The sequence below is a fragment of the Molothrus aeneus genome (assembly GCF_037042795.1).
Source record: "Molothrus aeneus isolate 106 chromosome Z unlocalized genomic scaffold, BPBGC_Maene_1.0 scaffold_55, whole genome shotgun sequence".
In the NCBI taxonomy this organism is placed as follows: Eukaryota; Metazoa; Chordata; class Aves; order Passeriformes; family Icteridae; genus Molothrus; species Molothrus aeneus.
In genome coordinates, this window is record NW_027098762.1 from 338917 (window position 1) to 358795 (window position 19879).

The 19879-nt window shown below is 45.9% G+C and overlaps 1 protein-coding gene across 5 annotated transcripts in view; it reads right to left on the reverse strand.

Annotated features, from left to right (window-relative positions):
* Nucleotides 1-19879, reverse strand: part of NEDD4L (NEDD4 like E3 ubiquitin protein ligase) — an 83290-nt gene that overhangs the window by 33076 nt on the left and 30335 nt on the right. For 2 of the 5 annotated variants that reach the window (XM_066569935.1, XM_066569934.1), the window contains exons 4-5: nucleotides 17737-17775; nucleotides 16318-16371 (exon numbers count right to left, since the gene is read on the reverse strand). In XM_066569935.1, coding sequence (XP_066426032.1) covers nucleotides 16318-16371; nucleotides 17737-17775 — 93 coding nt within the window. Of the gene's footprint in view, nucleotides 1-11980; nucleotides 13175-16317; nucleotides 16372-17736; nucleotides 17776-19879 lie in introns of those variants that run through there. The other 3 variants (XR_010785379.1, XM_066569932.1, XM_066569933.1) reach the window with 2 other exon arrangements.

Below are 19879 nucleotides of genomic sequence, written 5' to 3' on the forward strand. Positions count from 1 at the left end.
CCCCCAGGCAGCTCAATACAGCAGTGTCAGATTGCACTTTCCCTGGTGCCTTCCCTCTCAACTTTCATTTTACGGCCCCATTACTGCCCCTGGGGTGTCAGTGCCAAGCCTGGAGCACAGGGGAGGACGAGGAGCTACACGAGGCTCCCAGGGTCACACGCACTCCTCGTTCTCCAGCCTGGGACACCACAGAGCCAGGGAACACGCGGGCTGCTCCCGGGAGCCAAACCTGAGCTGAGATGAAGGAATTATGTTCTGAGCTGCAGTTTCCCAGATGAGGCAGTGGTGCTCCAGAATCAGCACAGCCAAGAGACAAATGTCTCCTTCCTGGCACACACGGTCAACCACAACTGGATCAGTTAAACGGATTAAGCAAATCGCAAGCCATAAGCGCCAATTATTTAAATCCTGAATTATTTGTCTTGCACTGCTGCTGCTTATTTAAACATAACAAAAACCCAAAAACCACCAGGCACCTCTGCCAAGATCTGCTATACTCCTGAAACCCAGTAACAGCCAAGAAAACTGCGGACAATTTTTGGGAAAACAGAACTACTTGAGCCTTACTCTGTTCATGACAGGAAAATGGCTTCCTACCGAGCTGCCCACTGTAATTAAAGAGTGACACACAGGAGGGCTGCAAACTGGAGCTGCTCCTGCTCTCAGCTACCAAAGGCTCTCTACCTGCGATGGACAGAGCAAATGCCTGCTGCTATTATCATGGCTACATTACCAAGAGCCTCTGGAAAATGGGAATCCATTCCTCCTTAGACACTTAAAACAGGCCTGAGCTGTGAGAGGATGTGGAAAATGTACAAATGTGCTAGAACAGTCTCTGTCCTGTGTTCTGTAAGAAATGAAGGCATTACCGAAAAAAAATCTCTCAGAACAAAAATTAAACAATCTTCTTATGAAGCTTCATCATAACTCCCCAAGAAAGAACAGTGAGGCACAACAATGGAATGGGCTCAAATTCCCAGTGCAATAGTCAGTAAGCACCACTAACTTCTAAACATTCTGCACAATAATCTGCTCTGTGGAGTAACAGAAAAACCTGCCCTCTGCAATCCATGTAACTGCAGCCTGCGATGCCCAACCAGCCCTCCCAGAGCTGCAGCGTGGGCAGGAGCACAGAGGAGCACAGGACCCTGCTGACGTGGCCAGAGCAGTTCATGTCTCTGAAGCCACCCGTGAGCAGGTGCCACCTTGGCAGCTCATGCTCAGAGCTCTGCCCAGCAAAGCCAACCTTCCCCTGCCCACACCACGCACACTCTGCCACGCAGGAGAAGGGCACTGTGCCAAAAACACTTTTCCAAAGAACTCTGGCTGAAACTCTTTGCTCAGAGCCCTCAAGCCACCTTCCTTACCGGAGTTTCAGAGCCAGAAAATCATGGAAGTATTTCTCATACCAAGTTTGGGAAACGCTGCTCTTCAAAAGAGCAAAGAAAGGTGTTTTATGAAGCAGCAGCAAAGTACATAGAGTATGTGCAGAGCTGTGGCACACCACGTGTAACACAAACACCTGCATGCCTTTGATAGCTGAGGATTCAAAAGGTACAGAATTTCAAAAACAATGGCCTTCCAGCTGAGAAACTGTAGAGGTGAGGTCAGCTTGGTAAAGCCAGCAAGTGAAACAAAGGCAAGTTTACAGCAGGAGGATTGGTCCAAGGAAGGGGGGCTGTGGCTTTCCAAAGCACCAACAGGTGCCTTTTACTGCTTGGAACCTGCACAGGGCCCCCCAATGCTCTGGTGGCTCTGCTGCTGCCTGGGGAGGGTGCCCAGAGCACACTGCAGCACCCCTGACACCCAGGGACTCCCAGCAGGAGCATTCCCAGAGGGAGGGGCACCTGGCGCTGGGACCTGCTCCTGCAGAGCCTGGCAAGCAGGCAAGGGAGGCTGGGGAAGCTCTGCTGTGCTGTACAGAACTGAGCAGAGCAAAACCAGTATAATTAGCTGGCAAATACTTCATTAATGCTGTCTTGCTGCAGACACCAGGAACCATGCAAACAACAGACCTCTTACTGTCTCCACTGCCATTTCTTCTCTGCACTAATCTACTTATCCACTTATCCTACCTTTCTCCTTCTGCTCAGAGAAATGTCCTACTTTCTGTTTCTTTTTCTCATCAATAGCAGTTCAGATTTTTGGATATATTCAGACTTCTGGATTCCACTATCTGTCATGACCAATTTTTCTGTTTAAGTGCTTTCTTGGCAGAAAGCAGTTAAGAAATACAACACTCAGAAAAGCCAAGTACTGTTAGAGTAGAAATGCTCTTCTGTGCTAGGGGGATTTATATTCCCCCTAAAGCTATTCCAGTGCTTCTAATATATCCTGGAGAACTGCAGCAACTGAGATCTGAGGGGCCTGAGATTCAGAATGTATCCAGCTCCTGCAAGCATGCTGGAAGATGAACAGCAGGATAGCTAGCTTTAACAGGAAGGTTAAAATGGTCACCTTTTAAAACACTTTCACCTCCTCCTGCAACTTGAAGGCAGCTGAGAAAGAAAAAAGATGTTCAGACTGTGACTTCTGTGGGAATTGAACAGAGACAAAACTGAAGAAATCCATAAATTCTCTCCCAAAATCTGTCAAAAATGGAACTGCTGTTTAAATAAATAGCTTGAAAAACAGAGGGGTTAGGGGAGCATCACTTCCAGAGGCATAAGGTGTACATATTCTGCATAAATATGCTGAGTAAGCAAAATTGTGCACATTGGAAATTTTCTAACTAATGATTCTTCTCTGTGCAGCTCTTCTATGATTCTGGTCAAATTTACTGGCATTTTTCATACAAATTAGAATAATTCTCAACTCAAGAACTCTGCAGCAAAGAACTGGTCTTGAAGAACAATGAAATTTTAGTCATCCATCACACTGACGTAACATCCTTCATTAGCGAGCACTATTCCTGAATATGCACACTGCTTGTTGCAAAGCAGCGCTAAAATAATATAAAATGACTCATGGCGAAGCAAAAGTCCCCAGCAGAGACACTCCTTTCTGCCATTCCACCCTCCCCTTTATCCATACCATGCACTGGGCCGTCAGCCACTCCCAACAGTTCAGAGCAGCCTCAAATGCCTGCAACAATCCCCACTGTAACCCGAGCATGACAACCCAAGCTCACCGGACCAGGGACAGTTAGAGCCAAATGTTTGTCTGACCCCTCCAGAACCGCCAGTAAACCCCTGTGGGCACAGCAGCACACACTTACACAAGCTGTGATTCCCCTGCCAGTGAACTCTCATGGACACACCAGCTCACACACTTACACAAGCTGTGATTCCCCTGCCAGTAAACTCTCATGGGCACACCAGCTCACACTTACACAAGCTGTGATTCCCCTGCCAGTAAACTCTCATGGACACACCAGCTCACACACTTACACAAGCTGTGATTCCCCTGCCAGTAAACTCTCATGGACACACCAGCTCACACACTTACACAAGCTGTGATTCCCCTGCCAGTAAACTCTCATGGGCACACCAGCTCACACACACACGAGCTGTGATTCCCCTGCCAGTAACCCCTGTGGACACAGCAGCTCACACACACACACGAGCTGTGATTCCCCTGCCAGTAAACTCTCATGGGCACACCAGCTCACACACACAAGAGCTGTGATTCCCCTGCCAGTGAACTCTCATGGACACACCAGCTCACACACTTACACAAGCTGTGATTCCCCTGCCAGTAAACTCTCATGGGCACACCAGCTCACACTTACACAAGCTGTGATTCCCCTGCCAGTAACCCCTGTGGACACAGCAGCTCACACACACACGAGCTGTGATTCCCCTGCCAGTAAACTCTCATGGGCACACCAGCTCGCACACACACAAGCTGTGATTCCCCTGCCAGTAAACCCCTGTGGGCACACCAGCTCACACTTACACAAGCTGTGATTCCCCTGCCAGTAACCCCTGTGGACACAGCAGCTCACACACACAAGAGCTGTGATTCCCCTGCCAGTAAACTCTCATGGGCACACCAGCTCACACACTTACACAAGCTGTGATTCCCCTGCCAGTAAACTCTCATGGACACACCAGCTCACACTTACACAAGCTGTGATTCCCCTGCCAGTAACCCCTGTGGACACAGCAGCTCACACACACAAGAGCTGTGATTCCCCTGCCAGTAAACTCTCATGGGCACACCAGCTCACACACACAAGAGCTGTGATTCCCCTGCCAGTGAACTCTCATGGACACACCAGCTCACACACTTACACAAGCTGTGATTCCCCTGCCAGTAAACTCTCATGGGCACACCAGCTCACACTTACACAAGCTGTGATTCCCCTGCCAGTAACCCCTGTGGACACAGCAGCTCACACACACAAGAGCTGTGATTCCCCTGCCAGTAAACTCTCATGGGCACACCAGCTCACACACACACGAGCTGTGATTCCCCTGCCAGTAAACTCTCATGGACACACCAGCTCACACTTACACAAGCTGTGATTCCCCTGCCAGTAACCCCTGTGGACACAGCAGCTCACACACACACGAGCTGTGATTCCCCTGCCAGTAAACTCTCATGGGCACACCAGCTCGCACACACACAAGCTGTGATTCCCCTGCCAGTAAACTCTCATGGGCACACCAGCTCGCACACACACAAGCTGTGATTCCCCTGCCAGTAAACCCCTGTGGGCACACCAGCTCACACTTACACAAGCTGTGATTCCCCTGCCAGTAAACTCTCATGGACACACCAGCTCACACACACACGAGCTGTGATTCCCCTGCCAGTGTGGTGGCTGTGTTCAGCTCACACAGTTACAGCTCCCTGTGTGCCCAGCTGAACTCCCTCTCTCTGGGGAAGCTGAGGGTGCACATCTTTACCAGCAACAGTCCAGAAAACTGCAGTTTAAGTTCACCTCAGTAATCATGTAGGATCAGGCCTTTGTCTGATCCTATGACATGCTAGGACTGCAGCAGTGCTGTGAAAGCTCTGCTCTCCCCAAGAGTGTGTGAGTACCCCATAGACTGCCAGGGATGAGCAGAGCAGCAGCTCCAGCCAGCACCTTGCTGCAGCCCTGTTACATCAGGAGCATCACCAGGCTTTTCTGGATCATGATGCAGTGCTTTAGCTATGTGGGCTGAGGTTAAACAACAGAGAAGCCGTGGCAGGGAAATCAAAGTCGTGAAAGGCTCTGCAGGCAGGGAAATGAGATTGCTGGAATGGAATCAGGGAAAGCACGCTGACATTTATTCAGCCTGAATTTTCCAAAGGTACTAAGTACGTTCTTTCAACTGGCTGATCCCAGCAGCACTTACACTCAAGAAGGCATTAGGCCTGGCAATATGTGACATCATATTTTTACTTTAATGATTTTCCTAATGTTATGGAAAAAAGCAAGATCCACTGTAAGAGTTCTAAGGCCGCTTTTCTGTGACACAAGACTTTGTTCTACTGGGTAATAATCAGAATCCTGAGGGGAAACATGGCTGTGCACTGACCAGAGGGAACAGTAAGGTACTTCATGCTTAGGCCACTGACATGCTAATTAGTGGACATTAACTACTCCTAACTTCTGCAAATCAATAATCATTTACACCTACACATGTCCAAGTACTTTTTCCTTGCTGAGACCAAGAACCTTCACACCTGCTTGATTTTCAAGCAACACATTTGTTTGTAACAGAAAGGAGAGCCAAGATGATACTGACTTGTTCATGGGGATCAGTCACTAATATTTACTGCCAGATTTTTTATGGTGGATAATTTAAATTGCAGTCAGTTGAAAACCCAGTGGCTAGCTGGTAATATGAACTCTCTGGGTGAAATTTCAAGAACACAGGAAAAAGCTTGAAAAGTTTGTTCCACTCTTTTTTTTTTGTTTGTTTGTTTGTATTCTGGAATTCTGCACAATGATTTGATTAGAGCAAAAACCAGAAAAGCCAGAACTCCAGCACTATTGGCTGCAAACGTCTGGTCAGAACGGCCAATCCCCATTAAATTTAGGAGCATAACAAAAGGCAAGGAAGAGTTCTGGCCAGCTCCAAGCTCCCAGGAAGCCTCTGCAGGAGCCTGCCTGTGCTGGGAAGGGAACACACGGTGCCAACTCCCACATCAGCTCCGTGGAGAATGGAGCTGGCCCTGCCAGCCGGCGGCTCCGCATTCTTCCCTCTATCCCTCCCCTTCCCGCATCTGTTTTGGCTGCACCTGGCACAAGGAGCCCAAGTGATGTCACCTGCCCAACCAGGCCCTCTGGAATCCAATGCTGGGACACAAACAGTGCCCAGCACAGCCAGCTCGGCACCTGGGGGCACAAGGAACCCAGAGCTCCGGCTGCCATTCCCTCCCAGGCCTTCCCGAGCAGTGCCAGGAAACGGGACCGAAACATTTCACAGGGATCGGGTCCTACACTGGGATAAAGGTGCATCCATTCAGGTCCTACAGAAGGATAAAGGTGCATCCATTCAGGTCCTACAGAAGGATAAAGGTGCATCCATTCAGGTCCTACACTGGGATAAAGGTGCATCCATTCAGGCCCTACACTGGGATAAAGGTGCATCCATTCAGGTCCTACAGAGGGATAAAGGTGCATCCATTCAGGTCCTACACTGGGATAAAGGTGCATCCATTCAGGCCCTACACTGGGATAAAGGTGCATCCATTCAGGTCCTACAGAGGGATAAAGGTGCATCCATTCAGGTCCTACACTGGGATAAAGGTGCATCCATTCAGGTCCTACACTGGGATAAAGGTGCATCCATTCAGGTCCTACAGAAGGATAAAGGTGCATCCATTCAGGTCCTACACTGGGATAAAGGTGCATCCATTCAGGTCCTACACTGGGATAAAGGTGCATCCATTCAGGTCCTACAGAAGGATAAAGGTGCATCCATTCAGGCCCTACAGAGGGATAAAGGTGCATCCATTCAGGCCCTACACTGGGATAAAGGTGCATCCATTCAGGTCCTACAGAGGGATAAAGGTGCATCCATTCAGGTCCTACAGAGGGATAAAGGTGCATCCATTCAGGTCCTACAGAGGGATAAAGGTGCATCCATTCAGGTCCTACAGAGGGATAAAGGTGCATCCATTCAGGTCCTACACTGGGATAAAGGTGCACCTACTCAATGAGAAAGGAAAGTTTCTCACATTCTTACATACAGGCTGGTCAAAGTCGGGCAGTGGGTTAATTACACTGAATTCACAGGATTTACAAACTTAGACAGGGACAGCAACCAAAGCCCCTACAGAAACTCTTCTCTCCCTCCTCTGTTTAACTGAACCTGTGTGAAGGGACAACAAAATACCCAAACCCCAACACAATGCAATGTTAATTCCCTAAGGAAAAAACCCTGTGAGGCTTACGTGGGGGAGGGCAAGAGCAAGAGTAGATTGATTGCAGCTCCCTCACTAAATATAAAGCAGGTACGATTTGCTTTCCTGTAAGACATTTGCACTGGGGCGCTGCTGCAAGGCCAAAAAGATATTAAAAAATGGTGACATCAGACCAAAACAAATCTGTTAAGACCAGTTCCCACAGTGCAATGTTTCCTGGAAGGTTTTCCCTACTCAGCCAGTGTGCCATTCCCCACATCTGCAAACAACAATAGAAAATTGTATTTCATTTGCTCAGTTAAGATCAGGTGTTTTTACACAATAAATTAAAAACATGTAATAGACCTCAAATAATGTCACCACAAATTAACTGATTACTGAAAACCTCTTTTTCATACTTCATGTGTTACTAAACCCTTTCAGAAATTGCTGGTATCCAGCCTCACCTCAGAGACAAGGCAACTGCTCAAAAATGGAAATAGAATTTATTTCATTATGCAATTTTTATGCACAGAGCTGACTCACAAAAGTATACTTAGGCCCCAGATACATCCAAGCTAATAATTAATTATGCTTTAAATTACATGCAGTGTAATTCCTAATATTTCTCATTTTACCTGTTCTTTTTTAATGCTGTAGGTATGACTGCACATGACTCACTGTGAGCAAAAAGGGCAGAAACAAGAAGAGACTGACTATTCGATGGACACATGTAAGAGACAGAAGCAACCACAGAGTCAGCATCAGATTTATTTTCTAAAATAAATCCCAGGTTGAAAGGGAAGCTGCAGTTTTCCACCAAAGCACTGACAGCTCTGGACTCACACCACACCACAAAGTGCAAATAAAATTTCATTTTATTTGAACAACTCATTCTTTTGCCTTCAGCTCTGAAAGCATCTCCCATACACCCTTTTCATTTTTTCATTCCTTTCAGAGACAAAACCTGGCTGATCATAATGCCAGTTTAATTTATTTTTCTGTACCTAACTGCTGACTTTTGGAAGCTCCCAATGTCATCCTGGTATTCACCCGGGACTTCAGATGAAGACATTACATACAGTAATGTATTTTACAATGAGACTTAACCTGGAAACTAACTAAACAGGATAGATTTGGCTTTGGAATAGCTGCTGAACTAAAAACTTCAGTTCGCGTGCAGAACTTCTGTTCTGTATAAGTGTACAAAACATGCACATTCTGAAACTCATCATTACTTGACAGCTTTTCTCAAATAGAAAACCAGCTGAAGAGCACAAAAAGCAATCAACACTCTCTGCTTTCTTATCTGTCATTTTCTGTGGCTAGATCCGCACCAAGGCAGCTCCGGCTGGCACCTGCAGCGTTAAACCCGTGTCAGCATTTCCATTATAAATTCTCCACTTTAGAGATTGCTGTGTACCCAAACTCACATACAGATTTTCCATGCAGGAGCAAGGAGTTTATTACTGCTATTTAAAAAAGTGATACTATTTCCATCTCTGCTACTCCAAGTTTTATTCTGGTTTCTTCACAGAGAACTACCAACAGATACAGTTTTCAAGGAGAAAAAGAAAATCCCTGACACAAAATTCAGAATCCCAGGGAGCTCTGGGAATGTGGAGGGATGAGGTAAAAAGACAGCATTGCCAATTCTTGACTCTCTGAAAACTTGACTAAAAGTTACAGATGGGTTTCTTAATTCTGCAAGCTAATTTACACTACTTGCCATGAATTATTTGTCTCCCACCCAGAGAGGGAGAAGAAAAAAGGTAGAATTTATTCAGGTCCTCGGTACTTGCTGCCTTGAAAACCAGCTCCTGCTCTGCCCAGGTCTGAGTGTGCCACCTGCCCCTTCCCCAATGGCCAGAGGGCTCCAGAACAGGCCTGCAAGCTGATGGACACCAGAATCAAGAGGGTGATTTCCTGTTGAGAAGAACTGATTTTGTCCTTAACAGAAAAGCTAGAGACCCAAGGAATGGAATTCATCATCCTCTACCTGCAGCTGTTAACAAAGTCCTTATCTGCAGAGAGCAAAGGCTTTCCAGATGGCCATCTGCACTCCTTGCAGAGCAAGTGGAGAGCCAGGAAATTCACTGCGCTATTCATTTGGACCATTTAAACCTCCAGCTAAGGCCACATGAATTATCTCCTAGAAATGCCTGTTAGGGGTCCAGGTAGCAATCCCTGAAGCAGAAGCAATATTTATTCTAAAATGATTTCAAAGAAAGGAGAGGAAGAGCTGAGCTGTGAGAAATGCAGGCTTGCCAAACCCAGAGGTGCCACTTCTGTTTGTTTACTAAATATAATTCAGTCCTACTCCTGCAACACTTTGTTAGGGCACGCTGGTTTTTGCTCACAAAGATGCCTTTGTCAGCTCTCTCCAGCAGTTGTCCAATACATTTTTGAAGTGTTTCCCACAAATGCAGCTCTGCACTCACAGCCCCCAATGATAAACAACAGCAGTATGTGGGATATGCACAGTGCACAGACATTCTATTGCACGGCATATAAAATATCAGAGCAGGCAAAAGAATTTGCAACAAGGCTTCCAAATAAAATTTTTCACAGCTTGACATGAGCTCAGCCTTTACTTAATATTTTACCCTGTCTGGTAATGAAAGACATCCTGCCTGCCCCAAAGCGCTTGTGTAAAAGAGCAGATATTTGAAAGGTCACAACCACTCGGAGCAGCAGGACTGCAGACGCCCGCTCGGATGTTTGCTCTGAGATAAATCAGGCTGCAGCAGCTGCTGCTCCCAGCCCCGGCCCAGGCCCTATATCAATCACATCCACATAAACTTCTTGCACTGGGACACACCACAATTATTTTCCTTTCACACTATCAACTATAAACCATGGCAACCTCTCCCCTCAGCTCAAGAGATCAGGTATATCAGGCACTCCCTTACTCACATCACAGATCTTTCAAACAAACTTCTGTGGGACAGATTAAAAATGGCACCTTAACAAGTAATGTTCTGTGGTCAAAAAATGCAACAAAACTTGCACCAAAATGCTTCCATCCCCCACGCTTCCCATGGCATCCTGCCCAGTCCATCACCTCTACCCACAGTATTTCTGGATTTACTACAAGGATGAGAAACAACCCAAAAATGTTTAAGTTTCAGTTAGTTCTTTTCCTTTGAGAGTTTCTGCCCCGCAGGATGCAGTGCCACATGGGCCGGGCACCTCTGTGCCTGCCATGCTGCACAGCTGCCTCAATCCATTCCTCACGGTCTCTCAAACCAAGAGCACAGAGGAACGAATTTCCTCATTCTCCTCTGGGAACACTGAAGCATGTCCTTGGGATGGGAATTGTTACTACGGGAGGGATGAAAGCAGGGACGTTGAGGGGAGATGCTTTAGGAAAATGAGAACTGCTGCACAGACCCCAGGGCACATCTCTGCAAACCTCTGCTGCCTCTGTGCTGGGTCTGACACCTCACAACTACTTATAGAACTGGGTCTCCATGAATGGCTGATCTTGGAAAGGAGCAAGGGATAATAAAGAGGAAAGGGAAAATCAGACATACTTTTTTCTGCTCCCTTACGTGTCCTGGAACCAAACCTGTACCAGGAAGGGATTTCTTTCTATTTTACACTTTCAAGAGCTCCCAGAAAGAAGGCTGGCAAAACACGGCGTCCAAAAGCTTTTCCATGGGAAAGCTGCAGAGTCAGCCCTGGCCTTGCTGCAGGGAGCAGCTGTCCCTGTGCTGCATTTCAGTGCCTGAGAGCACAGGAGCCATGGAGCCTGAAATCTCCTCAGAGCCCGTGCCACAGCTGGAGCCAGAGCTCGCTCTGCTAAATACAGCATCCCCGAGCTGGGAACTCGAGTGGGCCGTGTTGGATTGCACAGCAAAGCAATTTAAGCAAATGACTAATCCAAACCCTTCAGGTTCGTTCCTACTTTGGGCGCTGAAAAAGTGGCTGAAAAACATCAACCATCAATCCTCACCTCCTGTGACAAAGCAAACCCAGAAGATTAATTTTGCCATCCTAACACCAAATCTAGGCAAATCCAAACAACAAGACTGTTTACTGAGTTGTGCCAAGCCACTTGCACTTGGACTTGGATCAGGACTTGTGGCATACAAAAGGCATAACATGTTTTTCACTTCCAGAAGGAAGAAAGAAAAATTACTGTAAGATTACTATAAGAAATTACTAAAAAAGATTTTTTTTTCCCCAGACTTCCTGGTATCTTAACTAAGTCAGTACTTTGATTGAAATCACCCTAAGATTCCCAGAGTTTTAACAACTACTTCATTACAATACACATTTTAGAAGTGTGTAGAGGTACACGTGTGTCCATTACATTTAGAAAGTGCCAAAGTATTTGCTTTTAAAACCAGAGTGCACAAAGAGTTCTTCATGCAGCAAGATCCCAGCCAACTAAACTAACAGGAACATTTAATTTGCTATTTGAATGCTCTGATTTAAAAAAATCTTTCCAGCTGACATAACAGCGAATTAAGAAACATGTGATAGTAAGATCTGAAAATATTACACTGGATGTAATCATAACTGAGAGCAAAGTTACATTAGATTAGAAATAAAGCTGATTTGTGGTTTTCTCCACAGAAAGGCAGAACATTCCAGCACTACCAATGGAAGTGCTGCAGTTGGCTGCAGCCTGGCAGCCTTTGTAAGGCAATCTGTTTTAGCAGCACAGCACACCCAGCATCATACTTACTGCGGTGCCGGCTGCCGCAGGACACGGGGTGCCACGACCCTCCTTACCAACACCCTGACTTTGTTCTTCCGGCCCACGCGTGACAAGAATCCTGAAGTGCTGCTGCCTCATGTTTTGATCAGGTCTGATTTTAAACAAGCATCCCTGCCCTTGAGGCATCCGCTCTACTGAATTGCTTCTAGGTATTTCTGCCCTGTTCCTGCTGTTTCCAGGCAGCTCCAAATTCAGCCCATCACCTGTGGGGCTAATTCCTTCTTCTGGTGGCTGGACAGGGTAGGAAGTACTCCTTTCCAGCCGTATCCGAGGGTACCTGACCAATCTGTCCCCTTTTGTTCCGGTAAAGCCAAAGTTACCTCCACCTCCTGTGCCCGTACTGCTTGCCTGTGGCTGCTGTAACTGGAGAACAAAGAACTTTTTCCCTGAATTTGCTGACACATCTGGCACATGCTGCAAGGACCAGCGCCGGGGTTCAGAGGTGGGAGCACTATTTGGAGCCTCAGGACCAAAGGGAAGTAGAGTAACTTGAGGCACCTCAGCACTTGAGGCCCGATGCTGAATCCTCACACCGCTTATGTTTAAACCTGAAGCCGCTTCACTCGCTTCTTCTCGTTGGGCAGTCGGCAGAGCCTCCTCGCTCTGGGGATTAGCACTACAAAACATTCTATGGTTACAGCAAACACTTCCATCTGTCTGCTGCCCTAACTCTTCCAGCAGCCTGGGCGAAGAACTTTCAGCAGTCACCTGTGGAGCGCTCGGAGAAGAGCGCTTTTCAGCGGGGGATGCGTAATGCTCCCTGAAGTCTGAGAATTTCCAGGGGAGCATCTCCTCCGGAGAGTCTGGGGCCGCGCACTCGTCGGCGCAGCCGTCGGCAGCCTTGCGCTGCAGCGAGATCTGCATGGACGAGCTCCTGGTGGGGCGCGCGTCGACGCCATTCAGCAGCTGCGGGATAAACATGGATGTGCTCCTCTTCAAGGAACCCGCTTCGTGCAAACCTCCATCGCCGCCGTCCTCCGCTCCGTGCCGCGAGAACGCGTGAGGGCTGCTTCTTCTCGGCAAGGTGTGGAATGCCATGAAAAAGTCATCTTCTCTCTCCCGGGCGAGGATCTCCGATTCGGGGGCTGTGTTGCTTCTCCCAGAGCCAAAATGAAACCGCAGCCGATGGGCCATGGTTTTACAGAGAGGAGAAAAGGAGAGGGAGAACAGCAACAATTCAGGCACTGCCAGAAGTTAAAAACCAAAGACATAAACTCCGAGAAAAAGTGTCCCATCTGCCAAATGGTTAGCACTGCAGCCCTGGGAGCGACAGATAGCAGAAATAGCCCAAGTGGCAAGCGGCATTCCAGGCATGATTGGGCAGGAGCAGTCAGCGCTCCTACACACACGGTGACATAGGGTAGGGTGGTGGGAGTCACGTGGCCTGGTTCCCCCTCTCCAATGTAAGTGTGTGTGAGGAGTTTGTTTTTTCCTTTTTTTTTTTTTTTTGTAATGCCAGCAAGAGCCTGAAACAGCACCTTCCCAGCTGCTCCTTTTCCATCAGGGAGGAGCGGCCCCAGCGGGAAAGCTCTCGCAGCTGACGGAGGCAGCGAATACACTCAGCACTGCTATAAATCTAAACCGCATCAGATTCACAGGGCAGACTTGGAGAAAGCACTTGCAGAAAAATGTAACTACAACAAAACACTTCCATTTTGTGTTAAAAGTTTAAGTCAACACCACATGCAAATGAGGAAAATTCTTTCAAGCATAACACTTTGGTGTGTTACCGCTCTGGGCTGTCATGGCAGGACAGGAATAAATACAACATGGTTATGCTTTCCATTTTAACCATGCTCAAAACACAACTAAGCAAAAAACTTTTGCCTTTAAAAATCCCCAACAGCAATATAACCTGCAGTTCTCTTTGAGCAACTACAAATTAAAAACAAAGCAATCATACATATGGCAAAGACCTCTCACACAGTAAAACCAGCAGAAACAAGCAGGAGAGCAAGACAGAAAGCTCCTTTTCCAGATTTACCAGGCAGTACAGGTGAGGGAAAAGCGGAGCTGGGTGTTGCATGTCCGTTTGTACCGATTTGTCTCAGACCCTGCACAGAACTGCCTGCTCCTGGCTGGCCTCCAGCGAGGGAGTCAGCAATGCCACCACACGTGGCACTGCCAGCACGGAGTACAGTTACACTCTGAGAGCCAGAAGAGCTCAGGAGGACAGGCAGACAGGATACACCAGAACGTGAAGCAACCACCCTAAATCAGCTCTGCTACAACAAAGATACTCAGTGCCCTGGGGGCACTCACACGTGAAGGGACACTTCTCAGCACATACCAGATAAGAAACTCTGGTTAACCAGAAGCGAAACTCCATCTCAGGGCCTGGACAGCTGTTCCCTGCGAGAACTGGAAAGCCTAAATCTTGTCAACAGCTCTGAAAACCTGTATGTGGCAGGTCAGTCCTCTGCCATCTGAACTCTGCTTGCAAGCAGCTTGCTTTCAAAAGCCAGAAAATTACCAATCCCAAGAGCAATGGCAGCTCAAACTGATCAAACTGCCAGCAGCCACCACAATCCCACAATTTTTTAATATGGATTATGAGACGCAACAAAAATGTGAACAGCTTCCACACAGCAATGGTCTGGAGATTGCCTTGTAGAACTAGCACAGGTGCTGGTATTACCTTATTTTTCAGCTAAAACATGTTACTCAATAACACAGTCTTTGCATCCAAAATTAGGCTCCATCACATTTACTCTGTTGAGATTGGGAATAGAAAGGCAAAGACACCTGCAGAGACAGAGTGTGCTTTGGTAATTCGGGAAGAAGAAGGAATAAAGTCATTCCAACAAAAGCCATTTAAGTATTGACAATAAGTATATGAGAGTAAAGCCAAAATAATCAGTTCAGTGTCTTCTCACTCTGTAAACACAACCTGACGGAAACCTGCTATTCCAAACCCCCCAAAGCAGTCACCTTGCCATAGACCTCCTGCAAGGAAAGCCATGGCTCCTGACCCCAGGTGCTGCCTTGGCCAGAAGGTTCCAAACCAAGGACAGACTGACTTTGGAGGCAGGACCAGAAGGAGAGTACACACAAATTGGTTCAACAATAAAAAGTGCTGAAACTGCCAGGGAAAGGCCAGTACTGCAAACCCAAACTTGAAAATCCAAAACAGCATGTCTGAAATGAGTATCCCAAACCTGTCATTTTCCAGCTGTCACTGCATACAAGGTTTTTCTCTAACCCACCTCCCTGCTCCTGTGGCACCTTTGCAATCCAACGGCACATGGCAGTTTGAGTAGCGCAAGTGGTCATTATGATCATTATATACAAATAAATATGCTCCTGGTCAGCCACTGTAGAGGCACAGTGCCACCAGTTCACCAATTTACTTCCTCCTGAGGAAAGATCCAGTCATTCAGCTGCCAAGTCCTCTTTCTCCCCAGAACACAGCTCGTGTGGTTTCCTTTGCTCTTTATTTATTAGGAAGATAGAAGGAAAGAACCTATTCGTTGAAGCCAAATGCTTTTACACTGTCTTTTTTTAATGAAAGTATCTTTGCAACTCTGATCCTAATCTTCAGAAAGTAAACAAGTTTAGTAAAGGTTGTATTGCCCCCAGCCCAGAAAATGTTAATTCCTGATCTCAGGAACAGAGATGGTGTTACAATGTTCAAAAGGCAGACCCCCAAGAGCCATCCACCAGTGTGCCACTGCACTGGCACCTTTAACCCCGGATGTACAGAGGGACACTGCCACTTTTCCCATGGATCAGAACTGTAACAGAAGCTATAACAGCAGCAGTCAGATGGTGAAAGCCTCCTCCAGAAAAGCTACTGCATCAGCCAAACACAGTGTAAGACAAAACCCACTAGCAACATGTGAGCGTTGTGAAGCGGAGATGAAACCCAAGGGAGCATCATCCTGCCATGACCTCAAACCTTCACACATGCATTGTGCAGCTCTGAAAGCTGATGCATCTCCCCAAGCAGGATGCAGAAACATTAAAGGACTGGAAAGGGACATGAACATGATAAAGCTGCTGCTTTATCAGCAACTAAAAGGGTCAGGACTTTGGTTTGAAGTGGAGAGGCCTGCAGAAGGACAGACTGAGGGTTTTGCTGTCAGAGGGCTGGGTGAGGATGACCATTTTGGTCTGACCCAGAAGGGCACTACTTTAGTGCCCTTTTAGTCCCAGACTCAAATGGTTTTTACACCTCTATTTGTGTTTCTGGGCACACTCACTGAAACAACTGTCTGAAGACACCTCTAGGCTGTGTTGTGTTTCTATCAGCTGTGGCACACAGAGCCTGTGATTAGTGTAACACAACTAAGACAAGTACTCACCAGTCTGTTTTCATCAAACACCTCGAACAGAAGCCGATGGTTGGTTGGGTTTACCTGTGAGAAAATCCAAATGTCACTGCAAGTTCAGGAGCTGGACAGTAACAATCTGGGTACTAGATCAGGCAGCAGTCAAACCAAGGTAATTAGGACAGGACTAACAGGTCTGATGTAAATCTTTACTCGAATTGGAGCACCAGAACCTTACTGCAACTGGGAAGAGCCTGGCAGTTGATACGAAAGCTTTTATTTGCTGTGCCCAGTTACTGCATTTCCCTGGCAGAGGAGCCCAGTCCCAGGACAGACCATCAGGGCTCCCTGACTGACTGATTTACAAGGAGCAAGAGTTTTGCTGCATTTCCTTCAGAATTGCATATTCAGCTATGTTTCTAACTGTCCATTGCTCACCATCTCTAGCCCATTTAGCAAGCACCCTTGGAACACCCAGCAGAAATCTCCCCAACACATAAAACAGCAAATATACCTCCAGAAAACTATTTACTTAAACTGAAGCAGAAAGACTGCCAACATTTAAAAGGACAAAATCAAACATAAAAAGAATGCTGCTATTAAATGACAACAAGTTTTATAATGTTTGATCCAGTTGCTCTATTTTTTCAGAAAATCTTTGCAAGCTTGGTTACTATTACCAGCATGTTTAATTGAGAAAATCTAGAAATAATATGCCACAATTCTGTGGGCTGGAGATGGACTTCTCAGTTTTGAGAAAATCAGAGAACTGTGACACACATAAAAGGGTCTCAATTACTTTACAGGTCCCATTGTTTCTGAGGACATTCAAGATGTTTTAACAGAGCATCTGTGAACTACACCAGAGGTTTTGCAGCAGTGTTGTGCATTCCCTTTTCCTGAGATTTTAGATCTGCATTACTCAGAAAAGCTGGTTGGTGCACATGTCCCAGAAGCATTCCCATGGCACATTCCACTGGTGGCACTGCTGTCCCAGAGCTCCCCATCCTGGCAGCAGCTCCCCACATCCACAGAACTCCCGGCCGAACAATCCACCACATCAGCCCTCAGGCACTGCTGGAGATTAATGCCTGAAACCCCCTGAAATGCTGCCTGACCTGCTTCTGCGGGAGCTACAGCTGCACTAAAAGTCAAAAGCCAACTGTTATTTGGAAAAATATTGTCTGCAACTGAGTAGCAAAATTACTGCCCTTCACAATTATATAATTGCAGGTTGGGAAACAGTTTCCAAGGAACACGAGGCCAATTCCTGCTGAGCATTCCATCCCCTCAGAAACACAACAGCAAGTACATCAGGGCAAGCAGGTCTTTGGAGTAAACATATAAACAAATACACAATAAGATCAGCTGTACAATCCATTTGATAAACAAAGAGAAAACAAGATTAGCTGTGCATGTTCTAATAATGACTGCAAATAAAGATAAACTTACTCTGAAGTAAAACTCTTCATTCCATTTAGGGTTCAGTGTCTGTAAAAGAAATAACAATATTTACATCAAATGTTTATATTTTCTGGTGTGAATTATAAAAACATACATGCAAGTGACAGTTTTCTAGGGAAATAAAAGAGAAAGAAAAGCATGTAATAAAAGAAATTGAAAAATATACTGCCAACTAGAAATTCTCTATTGAGTTAACCAAATGTGGGAGGATATTTGACTCAGATGATCCTAAAATAGACATTAAATAAAAATAGAATTTGATGATTAAAAGACAAATCATTGAGAACCTATAGAAATAAAATCTGAAGACATTTCATTCTTGAGATTCATTTAAACCCAGATGAACTTTTTAAACACAAAGGTAACTTTAGGGCTACAAGAATATGCTCAGATTTATACTGTGAAATAAACAGAAAATTTTTTAAAAAACCAAAAAAAACCCCAAAACCAAAACATAACAAAAAAGGTTATTCCTTGGACTAGGTAAGATATTCTTCCAATGTCCTCCCATGCCAAGGATTTTCATTTTAACAACCTGACTAAAATGCACAGAATGAACGTGCATATAGATTGCCAGCTGAAGTGAGCTCAAGCATGACATAATAAATTGACAAAAAGAGATGAGAACTACAAACAGTAATTTGGGCAATTCAAGCTTGGGTAAGTATAAAAACAATTGGACAATATGTCCAATGTTTTTGTGCTCATGCCAAATCATTCCCTCATGCTCTCACACAGCAGAGATTTATGGGCAGAGCTGACAGGAAAAATTGGCTTTACACCCACGACAATTCTGTTTTAGCAGAGAAGGGGAATCTTGGCTGTTTATCTTACTCCTTGCTACAGATCCAAGAGATTCCTCATATGCAGGGCATGAGGGCTGATTATACTGCATCTCTCTACAAACTGGGAATACAGGAGCTCATGGCAGAGCAGGAAACACTTCTTGAAAGAAAAGACCACTGGAAAGGGCAGGTGAATCAATGACAGGAAGAGCAGGGATGGGCTTGTGGGCGCAGAGAAACTTTCAGCTGTTTTCCCTGAAGGAGCACAATGTATTCAGTAAAACATAAATTAAAATGAAGCAGTAAGGAAAACAACGTTACATTTTAACTACTCGTATTCATCAAGTGCTACTGCTGTTGCAAGAGAGGGTACATACAATTTACCAAACAAAGCACTGGCTTAACCTGGGTTTTGAGGGCACTACTGCCCATTGATAATCCATTCATTCTGAATGCTGCTTAACCACAGAGTTCAGGGAAATCTGATGGACAAGGCAGCAGAGTCTTTGGTAAATGCCTGGTAACTCACAGAAATCTGTCCCACCTTTACAGGCCCCACTCTTAGTGGGCTGAGTCAGAAAGTGCAAACTTATCTTAGTGCCAGCACAGGAGAAGGAACTGCAGGAATGGCTCCATACAGGACATGAGCAGGGAAACAATAACAAAAACTCAACCTCAAGAAGAGCCACATCCTAAAAAGGGCAAGCGCTGCACACATAAAGGACTGCCAGCAGTCAAGCTGAGCTAGACCTTCCTCGGGTAGTCAAAAAAGGGTTTTCATTCAATCCTGCACAGAAAAGGAGAACATGGAGAGAAATGATGCTCCTGAACACCAGAGCTCAATGGGGAGACTGGGCATTCTCAGAGATGGAGGTATTTTTAATATTCCATATGGGAAAGGTAGAAGTCTTTGGAGCTCAGCACAGTCAAGGTGAAGAAATTGAAGAAACTGGATAATCTTCATCTGAACTTTTAAATTCCAGCAGGTATCTAAAGAACACACTGAGCACATTACAGGAGCAAAGCCAGCAAACAGCATATACAGTTTTGTCTGCTTCAGAAAGAACCTTTTCAGCAGGGCATTCCAAACACAGCTCCAAAACGAAGCACAGAGCATTAATCAAACCTTACAGCTGTATTAACTATGGAGGGAGATAAACTGAAACAAAAAGCCTCAGAAATTTAACCTGGGTAGATCATGCCACATGAAGCTGATATTCTTCTGGTAACTTTATTTTTTCAGAGTAAGGAAACAATGTGCATTTAACCCCTTTGGCTGTAATGAAGCACTTCCAGAAGCACAGTCCAGCTGTGCAGTAGGATACAGGACATGGAAAAGGAGAACA